The 22981-nt window shown below is 62.4% G+C and overlaps 1 protein-coding gene and 1 pseudogene across 1 annotated transcript; one reads left to right on the forward strand and one right to left on the reverse strand.

Annotated features, from left to right (window-relative positions):
* The first annotated feature begins 4363 nt into the window (after positions 1–4363).
* CAPN10 (calpain 10) lies at positions 4364–15032 on the forward strand. The gene is made up of 12 exons (XM_055586625.1): positions 4364–4679; positions 6781–6912; positions 8118–8314; positions 9008–9225; positions 10114–10255; positions 10626–10792; positions 11029–11249; positions 11738–11940; positions 12025–12280; positions 13672–13871; positions 14450–14495; positions 14739–15032. Exons 1-12 carry the CDS (start codon positions 4554–4556, stop codon positions 14766–14768), a joined length of 1938 nt encoding a protein of 645 aa, XP_055442600.1. The 5' UTR covers positions 4364–4553; the 3' UTR covers positions 14769–15032.
* Positions 15033–21620: 6588 nt separating this feature from the next.
* On the reverse strand, positions 21621–21763 carry LOC129656680 (uncharacterized; annotated as a pseudogene).
* Positions 21764–22981: the final 1218 nt, after the last annotated feature.

Genomic DNA, 22981 nt, shown 5'->3' on the forward strand with positions numbered 1-22981 from the left:
GACCACCATAGGGGCTGGGGGCACGGTGTTGGGAGACAGAATTTTGGGGGCAGAGAGGGAGCAGTCAGGCGGGAGAGTGGAGCCAGGATGGTGGCCATGAGCACAGGACCTGCTGGAGTCAGGAAAGTGGGACAGTGGGTGGAGAGCCCACGCGGCCTGGGGCCTCAAGTCCAGGGACCGTGTTCCCCTCAGGCGTCGTCTTGGGGGTCCACCCTTGCCCTGGGAGGCCTCCGCTCCCCTCCCCCATCTTACTGGCCTTCCTGGTGACCAGTCCCCTCTCAGGCCAGGTGCCTTGAGTGGAATGTCAGATGTAAAAGACGAGGCCCACCCAGTCGAGCGTACACCACGTGCGGCAGGGCCAACACTCACCAAGCTGATCCCCAAGGAAACGGAGCGAACAGCAAGCGGAGGTGGGAGCTACAGCCGTGGCGCTGACATCTCAGCCACGTGCACGGAGGGGGGCGTTGAAATAAACCAGGAACAGACACTTGTGAAATGACCGGGACTTGGGCCAAAGAACCTCTCAAAGCCTGGAAGTTTTTAAAGGAACAATTCGTAAAAAATGATAACTAGGAAGAATGGTCACAAAGAAGAGGGGTCACGGACTGGAAGAGCAGACAAAGAGCTCTCAGCATCAGCACACGGCCCACGAGGGGACAGTACACAGGAAAGGAAGTGGGGCTCGCCCCAGACCTGGGGTCATGACCCACCCCCACAGCGACGCTCAAACTGACGGAGGCATCCCCTTCCTCCACGCATCAGGAGGCCACCCTCCCTCCCTTAGCCATCGCCCCCCAGCCGCCCATCAGCCCTCCACGGCCAGACCAAGCCACCTGAGGCCACCTCACCCGAGGGCAGCCTCCCTAACCCACCTGTGGGTGTGTTCCCTGACACAGGCGGTCGTTTCACCAAGAGCAATCAGATGTCAGCTGTTCAGGTTTCTTTGTTCCCACTTTCTCTCTAAATAATCCCTGACCAGACCCTGGAAGGATGAAGGCCAAGGCAGGGCAATTGCGGGGCATGGCATGGCTGCCCCCGGGGCCAGCCCAGCGTCTGAGAGGGGCTCTGACAGGCATGGGCAGTGTGCTGAGAGGACAGCCGCCCACCGGCCAGGCCTGGATAAACCTCCCTTGTTCAAAAACGCATGAGCAAGCGGCGAGGCACAGACTCCACGACCTGAAATGAATGTGACGGCTCGCCCACGGTGCAGAAAACAAACCACTTTGGGAAAATGGTCATCCCAGGGGACGGGAGTCAACATTAGAAATTATCGGTATCATGTTAGTAATAAAACATAAGGACACGTGACCATTGTGGAGCAACAGGCGGAAACTCCAACAAGAACATTTATTATTTGTAACGAGGTTGAAAAACCCCAAGGTTGATCTAAAACCCTGCCCTGCAAGCATCCATTCCTCTCAGTGAGTAGAGTGACCTGAGCTTGCCTGGCCTCGGAACGCTGGCTCTGTCCATCTATAGCTGTGGGGTCCTGGGCTACCGCCGCCTCCCGCTTAAGTCCAGGTTCCTCGTCGTAAGATGGGACAGTGACAACTACCGCTGAGGTGTGTGAGGCCCACGCAGAGTCCATGTCTTGTCGCTGTGAAACGAGCCCGACCCTCGGGCTCCCGGGGTGGACCCCTCCTCACCTGTGAACTGATGGGGCCACAGGACACAGGGGCCTTCGTTCTGGCCCTCCCGGGACGGCTGCTCAGTTGGACCCTCCAGACGGGCAGGGGAGAGGCCCAAGCTTCTGAACCTCTCCCTGCCACCAGCTACCACCACCCCACAGGGGAGCAGTCCATGTCCCCGGTGCTCACGACTGCTCCCCACAGCCTAGGGCCATGACCCCCGCCAACTGGCCCCTAGCCTGGGCCCAGGGCTGTTTCTTACAAGCCTCAGCCCGGCCGGCCCTTGCACCCCGGGGTTTGTAGTTGCAGACGGGCCCGGAGCACAGCCTGGACAGCCACCCAGCAGGGCACAGCCTCCGGTCATCCTGCTTAGGTGACTTCCGGCCCTGCTGCAGTAGACGTGGTGGAGGCTGGTCCCGTGGGCCCAGGACTTGCTCTGGTGGGGGACCTCTCACCTGTCCTGTCCCCTCAGGAAGAGAGTCCCAGACAGAAGGCCCGGCCCAGAGGGACAGGAGCCCCGCCGCCCGCAGGCCCAGGACACTGGGGCAGATTCTCTGGCTGCCTCTAGTGGGGCACGTGCCTGAAAGTGCCCTGCAATTCAGATGCACCAGTGAAACTGAGAACGTGTCTAACCCAAGTTCACCTCGAGGTGTTTTTCCCAAACACTGTTGTTCTGCTGCGCATCCAGCAAAGCTTCCTCACCTGAGGGGCCCAAGGTCAGTCCTTTCAGCTCCACGGGGCCTCCTGCTATCTCATTTGTGCCCATCAAACACTGCCGTGACGTGGAGCTGGTGTTCCCACCTCATTGAGGACCGAGGTCAGACTAAGTAACTGCTCATCTCAGGGCCTGGAGACTGGGATTGAGAACTGGTCATCTCCCCAGTCCAGGCTGCTTCTAACTCCTCCTTCTACCCACCAGCCAGAGGCTCCACTCTGCGCAAGGCAGGGGTGTGGGGGTGGGTGGGGTGAGCCCAGGAGTGAGAGGAGAGTACTGCTAATTGGCCAGTGGATCATCTTCACACCCAGGGGGTGGGGAATGGGACCCTGAAGGGCTCCCGGGTAAGCGTGGCCCAGGAGGAGCTGTGCCAGGCAGGCCGACAGGAGAGCTGCCTTCAGCCATCTCAGTGCTGGTCACAAACTCGTCCCTACGGTCGTGGGCTGCTCCTTGCCCCAAACCAACCGTCTCCTGCCGCTTCTCCGGGCATAAGCCCAGCCCTGGACACCAATGTGCCCACAGGAAGCTACCTGCTCTCCAGAGCTTGCAAGCCAGGGTTAAGAGGCCCAGCAGAGGCCTCCACTTGGGAGTCCAGTTCTTGGGCTGGCCCCAGCTCATCTGCTAACCACCCTTATGTGTTACCTGAAGCCGACCAGTTGCCCAACACCCCAGGGCAGTGAAATCTGTCCCCTAATCGTTTGGGACATCCACATGAGGCAGCTCCTGGGCCATTCCTGACTCCCTCCAGCTACGGTGCAGCATCCAGCCTGCCATAAAACGTCTCCTGTTGGAGTCAGTGCTTCAGGGTAAATTGTCATGAAGTAAGCTTTGCAGGGGGAGATGTCAGATGATACTGAGGTTCCAGAACCTCAGCAGAGATGAGAACCCTAAGCCCCCAAACCAAAGGGCTGGGGCCTGGTGGGGTCGAGGTAGGTCACGCCCCACTAGCAGCCGCTCCTCATGCAGGACCCATGGGGGCCTCAGAGGGAGGAGCCGCCGCTGTTACAGCCGCACACTGGAGGCTCTGGAGCAAGGTCGGCGGCGTTCTTGGGTCAGGCTCATCAGCAGGAGGGCCTGTGGGGATCTGATCTGACCACCCTGCGTACGCGGGGTCTGGGCAAAGACGGCTTGGGGACGCAAAATCTGAGCTCCGGGTGGTAGCAGAGAGCTGTCCGAGGATTGTGCCCTCCCCCACCTGCCCCGGCGCGGCTCTCTGTGAAGGGTCCAGCCGCAGCGAAGCAGGCCTGGAGGGGCAGCCGGAGAACAAGCGTCAGGGTGGCTGCCTGCCCTCCTTCCCGGGGAAGGGCAGTTTCCTCGAGCAGATCCTGAAGTCGGCGTCCTCACCAACCCGCAGCACTAAGCGGCCCTGAGCTGCAACCGCAAGCCCAACGGGTCACTGTCCAGCCCTCCAGGACCATCTAGATGGCCGGCCGTCTGGGGACCAGCACCACGCTCCAGCCTCATCGCCTGCCGACTAAGGGCCAGGGCGTCTAACCGCAGCCGGCCTCTCAGGCCTGGGACGGCCGTCCTGGGGCTGCCACACTTCCCCGGACCCCAGCACACAGCCGCAGCGACGGCGGACACCGGACGGCCCACAGCCGGCCTTCCCGAGGGCGTCCGGTTGGCTCCCAGACACCCCCGCGTTGGGGCTGGGAGAAGTGCATTGTGGGAGGCAGCGCAGCATGCTGGGACCTGTAGTCCGCGGGTCGACGTCGTCCGAGGCGGCCTCGCCGATCCCTTCAGCTTCAGGAGGCTGTCCCCACGCCCCAGCCCGAACCACACCGGTTCGAGGAGACGCTGGCGCCGGACTCCCAGGCGTGAGTCTCGGCTGAGACACCTCCAAGCGCCCCCCACCCCCAGTCCTGGAAGGAGAGGCACAACCGACACGGCCCCACGGCTCGGTGACGCGACTTCCGGCGCCCGGAGGAAGGGGCCATCCTGCCACGTGACCAGGAGCGCCGCGCCTGGTTGGTTGCTGGGACGACGGTTACCGGGGCGACGGGGCGGGCGGGCACCGGGGCCGGGGGCGCTGTGGGTGCCGCGGGGCTGGGGGCCCCGGGGGCCGGGGGTGCCGAGCCTGGCCAGGCGAGGGGGCGCGGGCAAGTGGGACCGCGCGCGGCCGGTTCGCCCTTCCCTCCGGGGCCGCGTGCCCGCTCGGCTGCGCTCGGCACCGGGTCGCGGGCTGCAGATGGGCGCCCGGGGTGCCCAAGATGCGGGCGCCGGCCAAGGAGCTCTTCCGCGACGCCGCCTTCCCGGCCTCGGACTCCTCGCTCTTCTCCAGCTTCTCCACGCCGCTGGCCCAGTTCCGGGAGGAGATCACCTGGAGGCGGCCCCAGGTGGGGCGGGCGGGGGCGGAGGGGGGCTCTCGGTGGTCTCGCGCCGCGTTTCCAGGCCCGCTTCCCGCTGTCCTCAGGAGACGGCTCCCCTGCCCACCCCCCAGCCAGCTCCGTGTGTGCTGGACCCGAGCTCACAGCCCCCACCTGAGAGCGCTCCCTTCCGCAGGGGATTCACGGCCCCGCGAGCTGGGCGCTTCGGCACACGGCAAACTCAGCCCCACTTGGGTCTGCTGTGAAGGGCTTCTAGTCTGCAGGTCTCTTCTGACCACAAGCAGTCTTGCTCTGTTTCTCCTGCTCCTCTGGAAGGGCCAGACTGAGCCTGCAAAGCCACGGCCGTTTTGTTCTGCACGCTGCACGCATGTGGTGAACCTCATGCCCTTTCAGGTGTAAACATCTCAAGGTGGCGGTTTAGAGGCATGCTCCGGCCCAGTGTGCTGTGTGATAGCTTTAGAAATGGAGTATCCGCTGAATGAGGCTGTCCCCGGAGCAACCTTGTTCTCCCCGAGTGCACCCAGCCTTCGTGGAGACCTCAGCATGCACCCGCCCTGGAAGAGAGCCAGAACTGGCTTTCCTTGGACAGCACCGAGGGCCTGTTTCCAAGGGGCAACGAGCCTCATCAGCTGGGCCAGTGGACTCTAGGTGCAGTGGGAGGCCATTAGGGTGTTTTTAGCAGAGGTTTGGATTTAAGAAGCTCACTCTTCAGCCAGGTGTCCAGAGGCAAGAGTGCAGATGGCCGTTGCAGTGGTCCTGGAGAAAGAGGCCGGGGCTCAGATTAGTGCGATAGCCTCAGGCTGGGGCTCTGGCGTGGGCAGATTTAAGGGAGATGTCCAAGCCAGGATTCATAGGTCTTAGTGACCAAATGGAAATAGAGAGTGAGGATGAAGGGGGGATCAAGAATTTCTAGATTTCTAGCCTGAGCACCAGTGGGGTGGGGGTCCTGGCTGATGTGCTGCAGAAACGGGAGGTGGGCTGGAAGTGTAGGCTTGGGTTTTGCTGTCACAGGTTCAAGCAGAGCTGATGGTAGGCAAATGGGTATGAGAGCCAGGAGCTCAGGAGGAACGGGTTAGATGATGCTCCTGGGAACAGGGACCGAACAGATGGCTTACTGTCTGGAGTCTGGGAGGGCATCTTGGAGAAAGTAGGGGCAGAGAAGAAGAGACAGCTTGGAACCAAGCCTTAAGGAACCGCAGGTGCCTTGACAAGCAGACTTGAGAAGCAGCAGGCAGTAAGGGGAGAGGACAGCCAGAGCACGTGGAGTCGTGGATGCCAGGAGGGGGCTGTTGGGCACAGGGGAGCTGCAGTTCTGATGCCACTGTGTCAGGAAAGAGGAGCACAGAGGATGCCGTGGGAGGTGACGACACAGAGGCGACACTGAAGCAGAGCGGCTTTGGGGTGTGGGCCTGCTCAGAAGCAAGGGGGTGTTGTAAGAAACGGGAGGGAGGAAGTGGGGGGAGCAGCTCTTGGAGGAGATGGTCAGTGAAGCGCCGGGAGGGGAAGCAGTGCCCAGGGACAGTGCATCAGAGGCAGCGGGCCTCCTCTCCCAGGCCTGTGCTGGTGGGATCCCGCCTGCAGGACTTGGGGTGGGGGGGCATGTATGGACTCAGACACTGAGAGCAGCAGGGGTCAGGTCAGGGGGCTTCCGGTGGAGCCCCAGGCGCAGCCGCTGCTCAGAGGGACCTGGGTGTTTTCAGGAGAGCAGGAGGAAGGTCGACTCATCTAGGGTGTGGAGAGCTCAGCCTTGTAGAGAAGCGGTACAGAAGACCCCCTTGAAACCTGCCTTTGTGAATTTAAAGGGAAACCATTTTCTAGACCAACATTTCACTGTTGCAGAGGGTGGTGGGATTTGTCCAGAGTTGGGGGGGTGCCAATCAAGGAAGGTGGGCGGAGACAGGGAGCCCAGAATCCAAGCTGGACAGGCTGATGTGCAGCCTGGAGGGGTGACGGGTACCGGCCGCAAGAGGCCAGCCATTTCCCGTGCCCTCTTAGGCAACGTGGATGACCGGAAGAGCTCCTCCCCAGCCCTGCCACACGAGGCCTCTGCTCTTGGTTTCCCGGCAGCCCCCGAGCACGATGTCACTCTGGACGATTTTCTTTATTTCAGGAAATCTGCGCCACGCCCCGGCTGTTTGCAGGTAGCCCACAGGAAGGGCAGGTGAAGCAAGGGCTACTGGGGGACTGCTGGTTCCTGTGCGCCTGCGCCGCCCTGCAGAAGAGCCGCCACCTCCTGGACCAGGTGTCTGCCTGCCGCCGCGGCCGCCTCGCCTCCTCTCTCTCCCTGTCTGACCACGTAGGAAGGAAGCGGAGCAGGGAGGGCGCCCCGCCATCAGGCCCAGCGGCCCCCTCTCCCGCAGGGGCTGGCAGGGCGCTTTCTGCTGCACCTGCTCCACCATCTCCCGAGCCCTGGGCCAGCCGTGTATGTGTGACACACACACGCACGCGCACACACCCACACGTATATATATGTTTTAGTTTGACGGCATTGGGTTTTAGTTGAAGCATGTAGGATCTAGTTCCTTGACCAGGAATTAAATCCAAGCCCCCTGCATTGGAAGCATGAAGGCTTAGCCCCCGACCACCAGGGAAGTCCCTGGCAGGCATTTGGAAGAAAAAGACAAACATGCCAGCCCAAAGTAGGAGAGGGCCAGTTGAGGGATCCTGTGCTGGTTTGGAGTAAGTTTCCTGGCTAGTTGGGGTGGTGGTTCTCTTTTATAGATTTTGAACATCAATTGGCAAAAGGTGGTTAGAACCGTTTCAGATGTAAGCGGACCCCACAGGAATAGGAGGCGCTCAGACTCCTTCCCCAGGAGCGCTCGCGGCCTGGCTGAGTGTGCCCAGTGGAAGCAGCAGTGTTAAGCCCTTTCCCGGCGGCTCCCATGTGCCCGGTGCCGGGCCAAGCCCACCACAGTTGCCAGCTTTCATTCTCACAGGCCTTGCTGGCCTGGACCCCCTCTTACAAACAAGGCGCTGAAACCATGGTCACGTCCCAGCTGGCAAGGGCAGAGCTGGGACGCAGTGGGGCCGTCTGGGTGCAGACGCCCTCCTGTCTCAGCCCTGGGCCGGAATCGCAGCCCCAGCCGTGAGCACGGGCCTGGCGCTGGTGGAGCCATGCCCAGGCTCCAGCTGGGGTAGCTGCCACCTCCACCACGCAGGCCTCTAAAGTCACGTTTGTCATGGATTCAGGGCCCGCGCTCCCCGGGGACGCGAGCTCATGATGGCTGGCTAGAGCTTTCGGAGGCGCCGGTCGCTCAGAGTGGCCCTGGCACCTTTCACTGGAAGGTCTGAGACCTTCTGTCCCCTGAGTGGTGTTCACATGAGTTGGACAGCCAGGCGTGTGCCGGGGGGGGCAGCGTCCAGCGCGGTCACACTCTGGCCGGGGCCGGGACGCGCCACCTGGGCCTTCTCTCACCGTCTCCTTTTGCCTCCCCCCACGTGCGCTAGGTCTTCCCTCCGGGACAGCCGAGCTGGCTCGACCAGACGTACCGGGGCTCCTTCACCTGTCGAGTCTGGCAGTTTGGACGCTGGGTGGAGGTGACCGTAGATGACCGTCTGCCTTGTCTTGCAGGGAGACTCTGCTTCTCCCGGTGCCAGAGAGAGGATGTGTTCTGGCTCCCCTTACTGGAGAAGGTCTACGCCAAGTACGCCGGCCAGCGTGGAGGGGCCGGGCGGGCAGGCAGGGGTCCCGGGCCGCAGTGCCCTTGTGGGCCCTGAGGGCCTCCAGGGTGGGGTGGCCCGTCCAGAGACCGCAGCTCTGAGGCTTGGCCCGTGGGCTGCTGTCCTCTCAGCCCACACCCCCTTGCCCTGCCCTCACATCACGGTCAGGCATGGGGGCGTCGCCTCTAGAGAGAGGGTGCATGTTGTCCTGTCTTTCCTCAAACCCAAGTGAGACAAGTCTCTCTGTCCACCTTGTTCTCTGGGGACGGGCGGCCTCTCTGCAGGTCACTGGGAAGGAGGGAGGCGTCTGAAGCGTCAGGGTTGTCTGTCGTGGTCTTGAGACCACGGATGGCCTCCCTGGACGCGCTGGTGGTTGTGCTGGAGGAGACTGGGTAGGGAGGTGGGCCTTCGTGGCAGGACTGAGCCCCTCCGTAAGCCTTGCGTTGGGCCCAGGGCCTTGATCGTGAGAGGCGGAGGGGTGTGCTCACGGCCACTGTGCCCACTCCTACTGGAGCCTGCGTGGGCCTTGTGCCCTGGAGGCGAGCTCGTGCCTGGACGTGGTGGGGACAGGGTGGGGCGGAAAGACAGGTGATCGAGGTGGGTCAGAGGCAGGCCAGGGGGGACAGGAGGGCTGGGGGCCCAGTGCCGGGCCTCACGCCGCCTGGCCGTCTCCCCAGGGTCCACGGCTCCTATGAACAGCTGTGGGCGGGGCAGGTGGCAGACGCCCTGGTGGACCTCACTGGTGGCCTGGCCGAAAGGTGGAACCTGAAGGACGTGGCCGGATCCAGTGGCCAGCAGGACAGGCCCCGCGGTGCAGAACGCAGGACTTGCCGGCAGCTGCTCAGCTTGAAGGACCGCTGTCTGCTGAGCTGCTCGGTGCTCGGCCCCAGGACAGGTAGGGTGGAGCTCAGCCTACGCCTGAGCCCTCACTGCCTCCTGCCGGAGCTTTGTACCCAGGTCCTGTTGGGACTGAGTCGAGAGAGGACCTCTGTCCTCAGAGCTGGTGTGCCCTTCCCTCCTGACCGGCCTTCTCCGGAGGGCAGTATCCCGCCTTCCCTTGACCAGGACTGGCCTCCAGGGTGAGAGGGGCGTCTGCACTGGGGCCCCCAGGACACAGAGTGGTGGCACCATCTCTGGCCCGGCTGGTGACCGGGCAAAACCAGCACTCGGGTTTCCACGCTAGTGATACACGTGCTCACAAAGCAAGTCTGTTGAGAGAAAAAGTCGCCCAAACTTGACCGCTCTGACTCGTCAGTGCCCTTTCTCAGCTGCTTTCTTCGCGAGACACACGTGTCCTGTGTCACGTATCGCTCTGTGCGCTGCGTGGACTCTGTCAGGATCCTGCGTAATCCCTGTATCTGCCGTGTTTCTCTGAGTCTGTCCCTTAGTGTCCCGTGTTTATGGTCTTTCCAGTTTCACGCTGTTAGAGATGACATCGCAGTGAGCATCTTTGCGCACAATTGCTTTCATGTTTAAGATTATTTTTATAACGGGACTTTTGTCCAAAGTGTCATCTGGGCGAGGACCGAAGCCCAGAGAAGGCGGTTTGCAGGCCTGGTGGCACCTGAGCCCAAATCAAAAGCCAGGCGCTCCCGCTGGCGCCTCGCTGGACCAGGTCACACCCCGGTTGACTTGCCCGCCATGGTCAGGACACAGCGCCTGTGCGGTGCGGACGTCGGCCGCGCGTCCCGGCTCCTGTGCGGTGTGGATGGCGGCTGTGTCCCGGGCGAGGAGGCGGGCCTGTGTCCGCTAGGTGTGGACCTTGCGGCTGTTCCTCCCCCAGGGACCCGGGAGCTGGGCGAGTTTCATGCTTTCATCGTGTCGGATCTGCGAGAGCTCCAGGATCTGGCCGGCCGGAGAGTCCTGCTGCTGCGCATTCAGAACCCCTGGGGCCGGCGGTGCTGGCAGGGGCCCTGGAGGGAGGGGTGAGTGTGAGCGGGCGCTCTGGGCCTCCCTCTGCCTGTGTGGGCCGTGGCGGGGCCGGGGGAGGGGGGGCGCCGTGGCCAAGAGCCGTCTCGCCCGTGCGCGTGCCCGGTGCCTGCGGCTTGGACTGTGGTCAGGACAGTGTTTGCTTGGTCTCTGGCACGGCCCCCTTGGCACCTGCTCGTGGGCTGCCTGCTCTGTGCAGGGCCCCAGACGGCCTTGGGAGGCTGGCTTTGTGCTGGGCCCCGGGACCCCAGCGACGCTGAGGGCTGGGGCCTGTCCTGAGGGCACCCACGGACAGAGGATGCCCCCTGGGCTGCAGGTGGGCGCTGGCTCCCGGGCCTCTGCTCCGCTGAAGGGGGCTCCTTGCAGGGGTGAAGGGTGGAGCCGGGTGGAGCCGGCGGCCCAGGCGGAGCTGCTCACGCAGCTGCAGGACGGGGAGTTCTGGGTGGAGGAGGACGAGTTTCTGCGGGAGTTTGACGAGGTCACCATCGGCTTCCCCAGCACGGAGGCCGGCCACCTGCAGAGCCTGCACTCAGGTGAGGGAGGCCCAGACAGACCGCCCGCCCTCTGAAGTGGGGCGGGCCACCCGGCTCCACTCTCGCCCCACTCCGGCTTCTCTCGAGGGCGGAGCCATGGTCCCATCCCCACTGCCCCGGAGGGGACAGGTGGCCGGGTGGGATGTCCTCACGGTGCAGGGGTCCTGACGCCAAGGTGGGGCTGGGGGCGTGAGGGGGACCCCGTCCCCGCGTCTGAGCAGCACATCCCCGCCCAGGAAAGGTGCTGTGCCACACTCAGGAGCTACCCGGGGCCTGGGTCAAGGGCCAGTCGGCAGGAGGCTGCCGGAACAACAGCGGCTTCCCCAGCAACCCCAAGTTCTGGCTGCGGGTCTGCGAGCCCAGCGAGGTGTACGTGGGTGTCCTGCAGAGGCCACGGGTGCGCGCAGCTGGCCGCCCAGGCAGAGACTACCAGGCCGTGGGCCTGCACCTCTGGAAGGTAGCCCCGCCCGTGGGACATGGAGGCCTGAGCCCCCGGAGCCCCCCGAGTCCCCTTTCCACCCCCACCCCCTCAGATCTGAGTCCACGGGACTCGCCTCCCTCCCCCAGCCTGGCTGTGTCTTCTGGCCAAAGGCACACAGCATGGAAGCAGCCTGGCAGGGCCTGGCCGGGGGGCCCCTCCGGTGAGCAGAGCTGCTGGGAGGGCTCCAGGGGGCGGTCCAGCCTCGGCTCTGCGCACATGCCCCTGGGAGGTCCTGTCCACTCCCTCACCCCCTCCCCTCCAATGCGGATGGGAGGTCCCGGTGTCTTGGGTCACAGCGTTGCTGGCAAGCCTGGCAGGCCCAGCTGGCATCAGCCACGTGTCTTTACCGGCACGTGTGTCTCACGTGGGACTCAGCTGCAGGTTCTCAGGGAGGGACCCGAAGGCCTGGGTACTCCAGCGGGGGGCCCCCCGGCTCTGACGGGCGCTCCGGGGCCTCCCTGCAGGTGGAGAAGCGGCGGGTCAACCTGCCCAGGGCCCTGTCCGCGCCCCCCGTGGCGGGCACCGCATGCCACGCCTACGACCGCGAGGTGCACCTGCGCTGTGAGCTCAGCCCGGGCTTCTACCTGGCCGTGCCCAGCACCTTCCTGAAGGACGTGCCTGGGCAGTTCCTGCTCAGGGTCTTCTCCACCGGGAGAGTCGCCCTCAGGTGAGGGGCGGGCCCGGGGGGGCGGGGCGGGGCGGTTCCCGCGCTGGCGGCTCGCTCACCGGCGCCTCCTGCTTGTCCCCGCAGCGCCGTCCAGCCGGCCGCCCCGAGCCCCGGCCCCCGGGAGGTGCCGCCAGCGGGCGAGTGGGAGACCGTGCGGCTGCGGGGCTCCTGGAGGGCCGGCCGGACCGCGGGGGGCAGCCGCAACTTCGCCTCCTACCCCAGCAACCCGCGCTTCCCGCTGTCGGTGCCGCAGGGCGCAGGCCCGCGTTGCGTGCGCATCTCCCTGCGGCAGCACTGCCGCGACCGCCAGTGCCTCCCCATCGGCTTCCACGTCTTCCAGGCAGGCGGCGGGCGGCGCGTGGGGCCCGGGGCCCGGGGTCACCGGGCAGCTCGGGCAGGCCTGTCCACTCACCCGGGCTCAGAGCAGCTGCGCACCTGGGTCCCGTGTGAGGTGTGAAAGTGGCTCAGTCGTGTCCGACTCTGCGACCTGGATTCTCCAGGCCAGAATACTGGAGGGGGAGCCTTTCCCTTCTCCAGGGGATCTTCCCAACGCAGGGATTGAACCCAGGTCTCCTGCACTGCAGGCGGATTCTTTACCAGCTGAGCCACCAGGGAAGCCCACCTGAGTCCTGAGCTGCCCCCAGATCTGTGCTTCCAGCCAGGAGCCCCCACAGGACGCTCTGGGCACAGGGTTGAGCAGGAGCCTCCCGAAGGCCACATGAATCCCCGGCCCCCCACCCACCGAGGGCCTGGACCAGCGGGGACCTGTTCTCGTGGGGACAAGCAGGGAGGGAGGGGTGGCCCACACCGCCCCAGACAGAACAGACAGATGCTCTACCTGCCCATGAGGGCTTCTGGACCAGAAAGGAGACGTAGAGTGGGGCCCCGAGGCGCTCAGAGCCCAAGAGCTCAAGGCGGGTGGAGTCCCAGGCAGGAGAGAAGGGAGGCTCTTGGGAGGAGAGAAGGGAGGCTCTCTGGAGAGAGTGCCATTTCCCCAGCCGCACGCAGCAGGAGCTGGGGCCCCACAGAGGGGAGACTGGCCTTGGGTCCTGGGCCACCCAGGGTCGGGTGGCAGGCGGCCGCGAGAAGGCCACGGACTCACAGCGCCACCCAGAGTGCCTTCCTGGCCTGTCTGCCCTTCTGAAATACAGGCAGGACGTCCTTATGCAGACCTGCAGTTGGAGTATTGAGGGGGAGGTGAATGCCAGAGGTCACAGACTCCCCACCCCTTCTGGGGGCCCCGCTTGAGGATGGGGCTGGGCAGGGGCCGGTGCCCCGAGGAGGGTGTGGGCCGGAAGGTGGCCCAGAGCTGTGCTGTCATGGGGCCTTGGTGGGGGCGGCTCTTCTCGAGAAGCTCCTGTGCCCTTGGGGTCCCGACAGCCGTGGGCACCACGCTGCGGCTGTGTTCCACTCAGGCCACCCGGGGCCGGTCCCCAGGGGCTTCAAGAGAAGGACCAGGGCACGGACAGTGAGATGCCCGCCCCGGGGCGGCCGGCACGGCGGCGCTTCTGCAGGTCCCCAGGCAGGGGGCCACGTGGGCAGTGGGGCCCCGTGAGGGGCCTGGCGTGTGACGAGGGCCAGGCCGACTGCTGGCTGCAGCCAGGGCGGCCCCCCCGGGAAGGAAGCCGGGTCGAGGCTGCAGGAAGGGGACAGGCCTTTGTGGTCCTGGCGGCCACAGCCGGTCTGGTCGCCCACAGGCGGGCCTGCCATCTGAGCCCTGGCCTCCCCCAGGTTCCAGCGGATGGCGGGGTCCAGGACACACCCTCCCTGCTGCTGCAGGAGCCTCTGCTGAGCTGCGTGCCGCACTGCTACGCCCAGGAGGTGAGCCGGCTCTGCCACCTGCCTGCCGGCGCCTACCGCATCGTGCCCTCCACCTACCTGCCGGACACAGAGGGCGCTTTCACGGTGACTGTGGAGACCAGAATCGACAGGTGGGCGCTGGGGCTGCGCGGGTGCGCCTGTGCACGTGGCTGTGTGCGGGTGTGGGGCGTGTCCCCAGCACTCCTGCCCCTGGGTCTCTCCCAATCACCCGCACACCCCGACTTGCACCTGTCCCGCAGAGCACGAGGCCTGTGGGAGGAGAGCCGATGGGCCTGGAGCTCATTGCCCCCCACGCCCCGGGGTGCGGGGAGGCCCGGGGTGCGGGGCCTGGAGCTCATTGCCCCCCACGCCCCGGGGTGCGGGGCCTGGAGCTCATTGCCCCCCATGCCCCGGGGTGCGGGGAGGCCCGGGGTGCGGGGAGGCCCGGGGTGAGGGGCCTGGAGCTCATTGCCCCCCACGCCCTGGGGTGCGGGGAGGCCCGGGGTGAGGGGCCTGGAGCTCATTGCCCCCCATGCCCCGGGGTGCGGGGAGGCCCGGGGTGCGGGGAGGCCCGGGGTGAGGGGCCTGGAGCTCATTGCCCCCCACGCCCTGGGGTGCGGGGAGGCCCGGGGTGAGGGGCCTGGAGCTCATTGCCCCCTGCCCCAGGGTGCGGGAAGGCCCGGGGTGACAGTGGCCTCCTCTCTTGCAGGCGCTCCATTCACAGCCAAGAGATGCTGGGGCAGCCACTCCGGGAGGTGCGTGTTGGGTGCAGAGGGGAGGGCCCTCCCAGTGCCCTGGGGTCTTAGCTGCCTCCCAGCCCATCCCAGCAGCCACCCTGCAGGCTGGGCTGGGCCCTGGGACAGGAAGGGCCCTCGTCCCCGCCCCCGGGAGCCCCAGGCAGAGATTCTCAGGGTGGTGGCGGCACCCTGGTAGGTGAGGAGGCTGGTCTCCCACCAGCCGGGGCAGCGCCTCCCAGCCCTCTTGCCCTCCTCCTGCAGGCCTCCTTCATGGCGGTGATGAAAGCCTGAGCGGCTGACCGTGCTTGCGGGCTCTGGTGACCCACAGCGACCGGCCTGCATGTGCCCCAGGAGCAGCAGCCCTGCGGTCCAGTGGGAGCCACAAGAAGGGCACCAGGGTCCTCGTGGCTGAGCCTCCCGGAATCCTCCACGCGGTCTCTCCACTGCCTGGGAAACAGGCCGTACAGCGGACGGAGCGTATCGGGACACACGTTATTTGAACTCTTTGTTAGAAACGTTTTTAGGATCCAGTTTATAAATAAACACGAGCACCGAGCAGCGTCCAGCCGGTTCAGGTGGCCGGCAGGAGCAGGTGGGGGCTCCCACCGGCCACTGACACTTGGGGGATGATCGGGGGCCTGGGCGGGCCGGGGCGGGGCTGGTGAGGGGAGGACGTGGCAGGTGGTGAGAAGGCGGGCACACGAGCTGGTGGGTGCCAGTCCACACAGATCTCCCCGCCGTGTCCAGTCTCCTGTCTCCCACCCGGTGGCGCTCAGGGGTGGACAGCTGGTGAGGAGGCGGGTGCACGGCAGGTCTTGGGCGGGAGCTGGAGGGTTCCCGTCCACACAGGTCACCCCCACTCCACGTCCAGTCTCCTGTCCCGGCTGGTGGCGCTCAGGGGTGGACGCTGCCCAGTGGCCGTGTCGGAGCTGCAGTCCTCTGCCCGTGACTCAGCGGGGGTGTCCCTGCAGGCCTCGGCCCCGGGCCCCCTAACCCTAAGCACTCTGGAGTGGGGGCCCTGACCTTGGCCTGGCGTGTCTCCTGTCCCCATGTGTCCCCCGACTGCACCGTGTTGTCACCGTGGTCGGGGTGCCGGGCCTGTTGGGCTCCTTGTCCCGGGTTACATTGTCGCTTCCTGGGAGGGGCTACAGGGCCTCTGGTCCTGGCGGGAGTCTTCCCACCCGTTCCTGACTTGCACCCTTGATGCCCCATCGTGAGCCTGCGGCTCCCTGGGAGCAGGCGGTGTGCTCGGGAAACCCTGGTTCTGAGTCAGGGGGCGATAGGGTGGGACCCCTGCCCCTGAGGGGACTGCCCCGCAGCTTCAGGGCCTCGAGGGGTCCCCGTCCCCACCCTCCCCAAGGTACCGTCTGTGATTTGTTGTCTGAGGGGCGGGGCAGAGGCCTCAGTTTCACCCTTGGCCTTCCTGCCTGCCCTCCGACTCCAGAGAGGGAGTTGGATGTCTGCACGTGGCCGTCCCAGTTTTGTGCTTGGAGACCAGGAAGTGACCCCATCGCCCACCGTGAGCGGTCCTGGCAGGGGTCCACAGTCAGCAGCTCGCTGTGTCCCGCCGCAGCTCAGGGGCAGTGTCAGCTGCAGGCCCAAGTGCCTGCGGCCTGGTCCTCCCTGCCCCTCCCTGAGCACAGCCACGGAGCAAGGGCCTGCGAGCTGGTGGGGCGGCAGGTGGGGAGTCTGTCGTGCACACTCCCTGGGGGAGGCGGCCTTCCTCTGGGGCCCAACCACCTCTGCAGTCAGCGAGCCCAGGCCTGCTCCCACCCTGCTCTGGGGCTGCTCCCCTTGCGGCCAGCGGTGGCTTCACCCCTGGCCCCAGCCTCCTGGCCTATCCCCTGCAGCTGCTCCTGTTCCTGCATCCCGAATCCACTGTTCCCTCGGCCCCTCCCCGATCCACCCAGTCAAACAGCGCCCGGACAGGACGAGACACCCCTGTGCCAGGGCTGCCGTCTCCCTGCCCCCAGGGCCAGTGGGTGACCCAGCTCCAAACTGCACGGTATCGCCTCTTCTCAGACCACAGAGGCCAACGCTGAGACAAGTTTGGGGTGCAGGATGTTTACAAGGGAAGGAGATCTGATGTGTGCACCCAGGGGCCCGCGTGGGGCTGAAACACAGGTCTCCCGGGCAGGTGTTAACCTCAGGCATCCTCAGAAGGAAGCAGAGCTTCACGTGAGCACACAGAAGTGGCTGCCTGCAATCCAGGACGGGGCCTTCGCCAGGAACCAGGCTGGCCTGGGCCTGACCGCGGACGTCCAGCTCCCAGAGTTGGAGACGTCAGCGTCTGTGGCTCAGCCCCAGGCCTGCGGGGTGTTCTCCTGGTCCCGGGCCTCGGCCGAGGGCTTCCCTGGGGTGGGGCTTCTCTCTAAGCCTCACAGGGTGCTGTTTGCAGCTGCTGCCGCCTCAAAGCAGAACTCGTCCTGAGGTCAGCGGGGCAGAGGCACGGGGGTGGGGGCAGGGAATCTCTCCAGACCCGCAGGTCCCCCCCCCCACCTCAGAGGCCTCTGCGGTCAGCCAGCTCACCCCTGCCTGACGGCCCTGCCCGGATGACCAGTGTCACTGCGAGCCAGCCCATGCCGCACACCGCTCCCTCGGGCCAGCCCCAGCTGCCTGCTCCCCCGGGCCGTCGGGGGGCCTCTGGGGGCGCCCTCGAGCCAGCCACTGCATCTCGCCTGTCATTTACCATCCCCTTCCCTTCCCCACTTGGTCCTGGGAGGCTGGTGACTTCAGTGAGGACAGAGGGCTGGGGCTTCAGGCACGGGCCCTGCGGATCAGCCCCCTTCCAAAGAAGCCTGAAAAGTAAGATGCTGCCCATCGCCTGTCACCATCAGCCCTTCACCCCCAGGGCGGGCGCCAGAACCCCAGGAGGGCGGGACACTGCCAGCTTTTCCCCAGGAGCCGGCGGGGTGGCCCATGGTTCCCCCTGGTTCCCCTTGGGCCGTCCGGGTCCCACAGCGGGGTCGGGTCAAGGCCAGGACCACGGCCACTGCAGGTGGAAAGGCGGCCACCGCCGGGGGCAGCTGGTACCGGCCTTGCCCCCTGAGCCAGAGGAGGCAGTGTTGGCGTGCAGAGGCAGGGCTCTGTCGGGGGCGGTCTCCATGCCCCTCGCAGCAGGCCCCCTCCCGCCGTCAGCCCCTGGGCCTGCCCCAGCTGTTGTGCCATCCCTTTGCAAGAGGCACCAGCCCGCTGAGCTGAGGGGCCTTTCCTTCCCCAGGCCAGCCTCCGTGCCGGGCAGGCGGGTTCCAGTCGGGCCAGCTGCCTCCTAGCCCAGCCGTCATAGAGCAGCTCATATTCTCTGGGCTCCAGTGTCCTTGCTTAGAGTGTGTGCAGGCTCTGGCCCGTCCCGTGTCCAGACTCTTCCCCTTTGGTTTGCCCTGGAGTCCTCGGTCTGGACGTGTCTGCTGGGGTAGCTCCAGGCCTGCTGACGAGGGACAGGGACCTGCAGCCCGAGGTCCCCACCGTCTGAGCCCATCCCCTCCTGCCCAGGGTGGAGGTCCTGATGCATTAGCCCGTATCATGTCACATCTGATTGCCACCCCCAGGCCCAGTGCAGAGTTCCAGGGCAGAGTGGGGCTGCAGAGGGCGGGATCCCAGGCTCTGGGAGGGCCTGGGGCCCCGGGCAGGCCCACTGCTGCCCCCGCCCTCTGCCACACTGACTGACACGGAGCCAGGCCCCGCTCTGGGCTCCACGGAACCCGTGCCAAGCTGAGGGCCCTGCATGGAGCCCAGGGCTGTGTCCAGGGCCGGGGCCCTTCTGGGGTCCCCGATCTGAGGGCATGTGGGTGGTGAAGACCGCCCCCCTCCTGGGCACGTCTCCTGGCTGACCCAGGTGGGCAGGTCTAGGCGCAGGGGCGGGCGCCTCCTTTCCCGGCTTTCCCAACAGACTTTGCCCCGAACGCCTGCCTGAGTTTCACTGCAGTCTTCACTTCCTGCTCTGGACTCAGCGGGCAGTGCCTCCTTGGTGGGAGCCAAGTCCACCCCAATCTCAACCCTGGACCTCCTCTCTCCCCACCCTCCCTTCCTCCCCAGGCGAGGTCAGCTTGGGGGAGGCAGAGCTTCTAGGGTGAGTATCAAGACCCTAGCTCCCTGAAGGCAGGTGTCAGGGCAGGACGTCCTGGGCAGGAGGCAGGACGGGGCCAGCCAGGCCAGGGCCAAGGCTCTCAGACGCTCCAGGCCCTTTTTCCTGTCTGTCTGTCTGTCTCCATTCACAAGCATGCCTGGCTCAGTGCCCCATGTCTGCCTCATCTGGTTCTACTGAATTTCTTTTCCTTCCATGATATTTAACAGATTCATTCTAGCTTTTACTGCGTTTTGAAATGAAGGGAGAAGTCACTTTGTTCCCGAGGACCCTCTGGGCTTTATGACCCCAGCACTCGGCCTTGGACATAGCTGCTCCATCAGACGCAGTCTTTTCTAGCTTTGAGGACAAGCTTTGCAGGCGGGCAGGGCCCGCCAGTCGGCGGAGTGCTCAGCTCTGCAGCCCTGGTCCCATCCCTCCCCTCCCAGGGTCCTCTCCTCACAGGGGAGCTCGGAGGCGGCCGTGGGTTCTGGCCGCAGCCTGGGGCGGGTCCGGTCTGTGCAGTGACCTTCAGGCCATTCCTCTGATTCCCAGCAAGTGCAGGCTGCTGGGGCCCAGACAGCACGGCCCTGAGAATGGCGTGGGAGCCGGCTTGCTCAGGGTCCCTCAGACACTGGCCATGGAGGTTTGCTCAGGAGCACGCCTGTGCACACTGCCCTAACTCCCCCATGCCCTACACAAAGGTGCGGCCAGGGCCCGGCCTCAGGCGCCTGGGACTCCTGGTCCTTCACAAACCACCCAGGAGGTGAGGCTGCTGGGCAAGCCTCCAGCACTGCCTTGGGCGGACCCTGAGGGTCCCCTGCAGGGTCCAGGGCCTGGGCAGGAGTGACGCTGGGGCGCTGAGGCATGCGTGTGTAAGTCCTGTGGGCTCACCCCTCAGTCCTAGCCCCACGGAGGGGACCCGCCGGCATCGGCACAGCCCTGTCCACCACCCTGCTCTCCTGGCCCATTCATTCTAAAGCCGCTCTGTGAGGACGTGAGGACTAGATCTTGGCGTCCCTGCCCTCCAGCAGGCAGGATGGTGTGCACAAGATCACCAGAGAGGCCTGGCAGCGGGGTGACAGATGACAGGGTCTTCACAAGGTCACCAGAGAGGCGTGGCAGTGAGGTGACAGACGACGCGGGGGTGGCAGTGGGGGTGGGTGGTCTTCGACTCGCCTGGGATAGCCAGCTGCAGAGCAGGGCTGGGAGGATCAGGCACCCTCAGCGCATGGAGCATGCCTGCGGAGAGTGGCCTGGGGCACGTGGGGAGAGCGGAGGGCGGAGGTGAGGCCTCAGGCTGCGGGAGGAGCTTGGTCTCCGGCCCAGTTTTGAGCAGGGCCAGGTGTGTGCCTGTTTGGCACGCGTCTGGCTGAAATCTCAGGAACAGACTGAAGGGAGGGCCCTGCCAGAAGGCTGCTGCATTCTTCCAAGGGAGACGGCAGGGCATCCTGCTGGCAGCCGACGAGGGGTGAGGGCCGAGGGAGCGGGCTGAGCTGCGGTTCCTTGGAAACAAAGCTCACACACGACGCTTGCTGCTCAATCGGTCTGGCTGTCCAGACCGCCACAAGGAGAACCGGGACCCTCCAATCCAGGAGCACGGTGTATCTCTCTGTTTCTGAGATCTTCTTTATTTCTCTCAAAAATGTTTTGTAGTTTTGAGCATTCTGGTTTCCATTCCTACTTTACTGACCGTTTCTATCATAAATGAGTGTTGAATTTTGTAGAATAATTTTTTTGCTTCTATTGAGAGGATTATATGTTCTCTTTTATTTCATTAGCATAGTGAATTACACAGATTGGCAGTCTCATGTTAAAATAAGCTTTGTAATCCTGAGATACTTATTCATGGTGGATTATTTGTTTTCTGCACTGGTGGATTCAATCAGCTAAGTCTTCTGTTTTGGCCGTGTTGGTTCTTCGTTGCAGTACTCAGGCTTCTCTAGTCGTGATTCGTGGGCTTAGTTGCCCCGGGGTACTTGGGCTCTACCTCACCAGCCAGGGATTGAACCTGAGTCTGTTGCCTTGAAAGGTGAATTCTTAACCACGGAACCACCAGGGAAGTCCCAAGCTAATATTTTATTAAGGATTTTTGTGTCTATGTTCAGGCATGATGTTGATCTATAGTTTTCTTGTAATAATATCTTTGTCTAATTTTTAAAAAAATATTTATCTGTGTATTTGGCTGCCCTGGGTCTTAGTTGTGGCACATGGGACCTAGTTCCCTGCCAGGAATCAAACCCGGGTCCCCTGCATTGGAACACAGAGTCTTAACCGCTGGACCACCAAGGAAGTCCCAGTCTTTGTCTAGTTTTAGTATAAGGGTAAAACTTGTCTTTGAAAATGAGTTGGGAAGTATCCGTCCTTATTTATTTTTAGCAAGTTTTTAAGATTGCCAGTATTTCATTGGTAAGTGTTTGATAGAATTCCCCAGTGACACCATCTGGGTCAGGAGCTTTCTTAGTGGAAAGGTTTTTAACTATGAATTCAATAGCTTTAATAGATATAAGCTATTCAAATTTTTTATTTCTTGTACAAATTCTGGCAAGTTGTGACATTCAAGAAATTTGCGATTTTCGACTGAGTTGTCAAATGTCTTTGCATAAAGTTATTCATAACTTCCCTTTATTATTCTAATGTCTGTAGATCTAAGTGGCATGTCCTCCTTCATTCTTTTTTTTTTGGACAGGAAAGTTGATTTACTGGCAGACGTGAGTGAGAAAGGGTCAAAGCCAAAGCTCTCGTGAGTGCAGGGCCCACCCTCTGCCCCGGGAGCCGCGATTAGGGATCATTTGACCCCATAGTCGTCTGAGATGAGCCGCTGTCCTGCCGCCATATCTTCAAGTCCATCCACATTAAACTTAGTAAACGCCCACTGCTTGGAGATGTGGGCCTTCCGGCAGGAAGAACTTGAACTTGGCCCTCTGGAGGGCTCCAATTACACACTCCTTGTTCTACATCTTGGTGCAGATGGACACTGTAACTTGGCCCACGTGGATCCTGGCCACTGTGCCCTGGGGCTTCCAAAGGCACCGTGTGTACCTGTCTGGAGCCTACACTGGGGACAGCATGGCAGTCCTGAATGTCCCAGGCCCCTTAGAGCAACCTGAACAGGCCGCAGGCTGCATACCCTACCCAGAAGGCTGTCGTTTGCAGGCGGCACACAGCGCCCCCCGCCCCCCAACCATGGGGAAAGAAGCACTGTTGACTTACCTGGCCGCAAACCTTCCTGCTTGATGTTAGTCATTTACGGACTTTTGTTCTTGATCAGTTTAGCCAGAGGTTTATCAACTTCATTGATCTTTTCAAAGAACCAACTTCCATGTTATTGATTTTTCTCTATTGTCATTTTTCCATTATATTAATTGTTTACCCTTTCTTATTTCCTTTCTTCTTACTTGGGTTAGTTTGTTGTTGTTGTTTGCTTCCCAAAGTGAAGTCTTAATGATTTTTGGCCTTTTCTCCTTTCCCAGTATAATCACTTAAAGCTACAAATATTTCTCTAAACTCTGAATTAGCTTTATCTCACAGGTATTGATAAGTTGTGTTTTCATTATTAATTAGTTCAAAATATTTTCTCACTTCCCTTTGATTACTTGTTTAGCCCTTGAGTTTATTATAGTTATTTAATTTCCAAATATTTGGGCATTCTTTCAGTTCAGTTCAGTTTAGTAGCTCAGTCATGTCTGACTCTTTGCAACCCCATGAATCACAGCATGCCAGGCCTCCCTGTCCATCACCAACTCCCGGGGTCCACCCAAACCCATGTCTATTGAGTCGGTTATGCTATCCAAGCATCTCATCCTCTGTTGTCCCCTTCTCCTCCTGCCCTCAATCTTTCCTAGCATCAGGATCTTTTCTAATGAGTCAACTCTTTGCATGAGGTGGCCACAGTACTGGAGTTTCAGCTTTAGCATCAATTCTTCCAAAGAACACCCAGGACTGATCTCCTTTAGAATGGACTGGTTGGATCTCCTTGCAGTCCAAGGGAGTCTCAAGAGTCTTCTCCAACACCACAGTTCAAAAGCATCAATTCTTCTGCGCTCAGCTTTCTTTATAGTTAAGCTCTCACATCCATACATGACCACTGGAAAAACCATAGCCTTAACTAGACAGACCTTTGTTGACAAAGTAATGTCTCTACTTTTTAATATGCTGTCTAGGTTGGTCATAACTTTCCTTCCAAGGAGTAAGCATCTTAGCTTAGTTTTTTGTTGCTTATTTCTCATTCAGTTGTGTTGCACTTTAAGAACATATTGTATATGATTTAAATCCTCTTAACTGTATTGAGACTTGCTTTATGGCCCAGCATATGGCCATTTTGGAGGCCATATATGGGCATGCTGTTATATGGACATTTGTGTGGGCAAGCTGATTCACACTGTTCATTTCAAATCTACCATATTCTTAATAATTTTTTCTTAGTTACTGAGAAAGGAGT

This window comes from Bubalus kerabau, chromosome 6 (genome assembly GCF_029407905.1).
Source record: "Bubalus kerabau isolate K-KA32 ecotype Philippines breed swamp buffalo chromosome 6, PCC_UOA_SB_1v2, whole genome shotgun sequence".
NCBI lineage: Eukaryota > Metazoa > Chordata > Mammalia > Artiodactyla > Bovidae > Bubalus > Bubalus kerabau.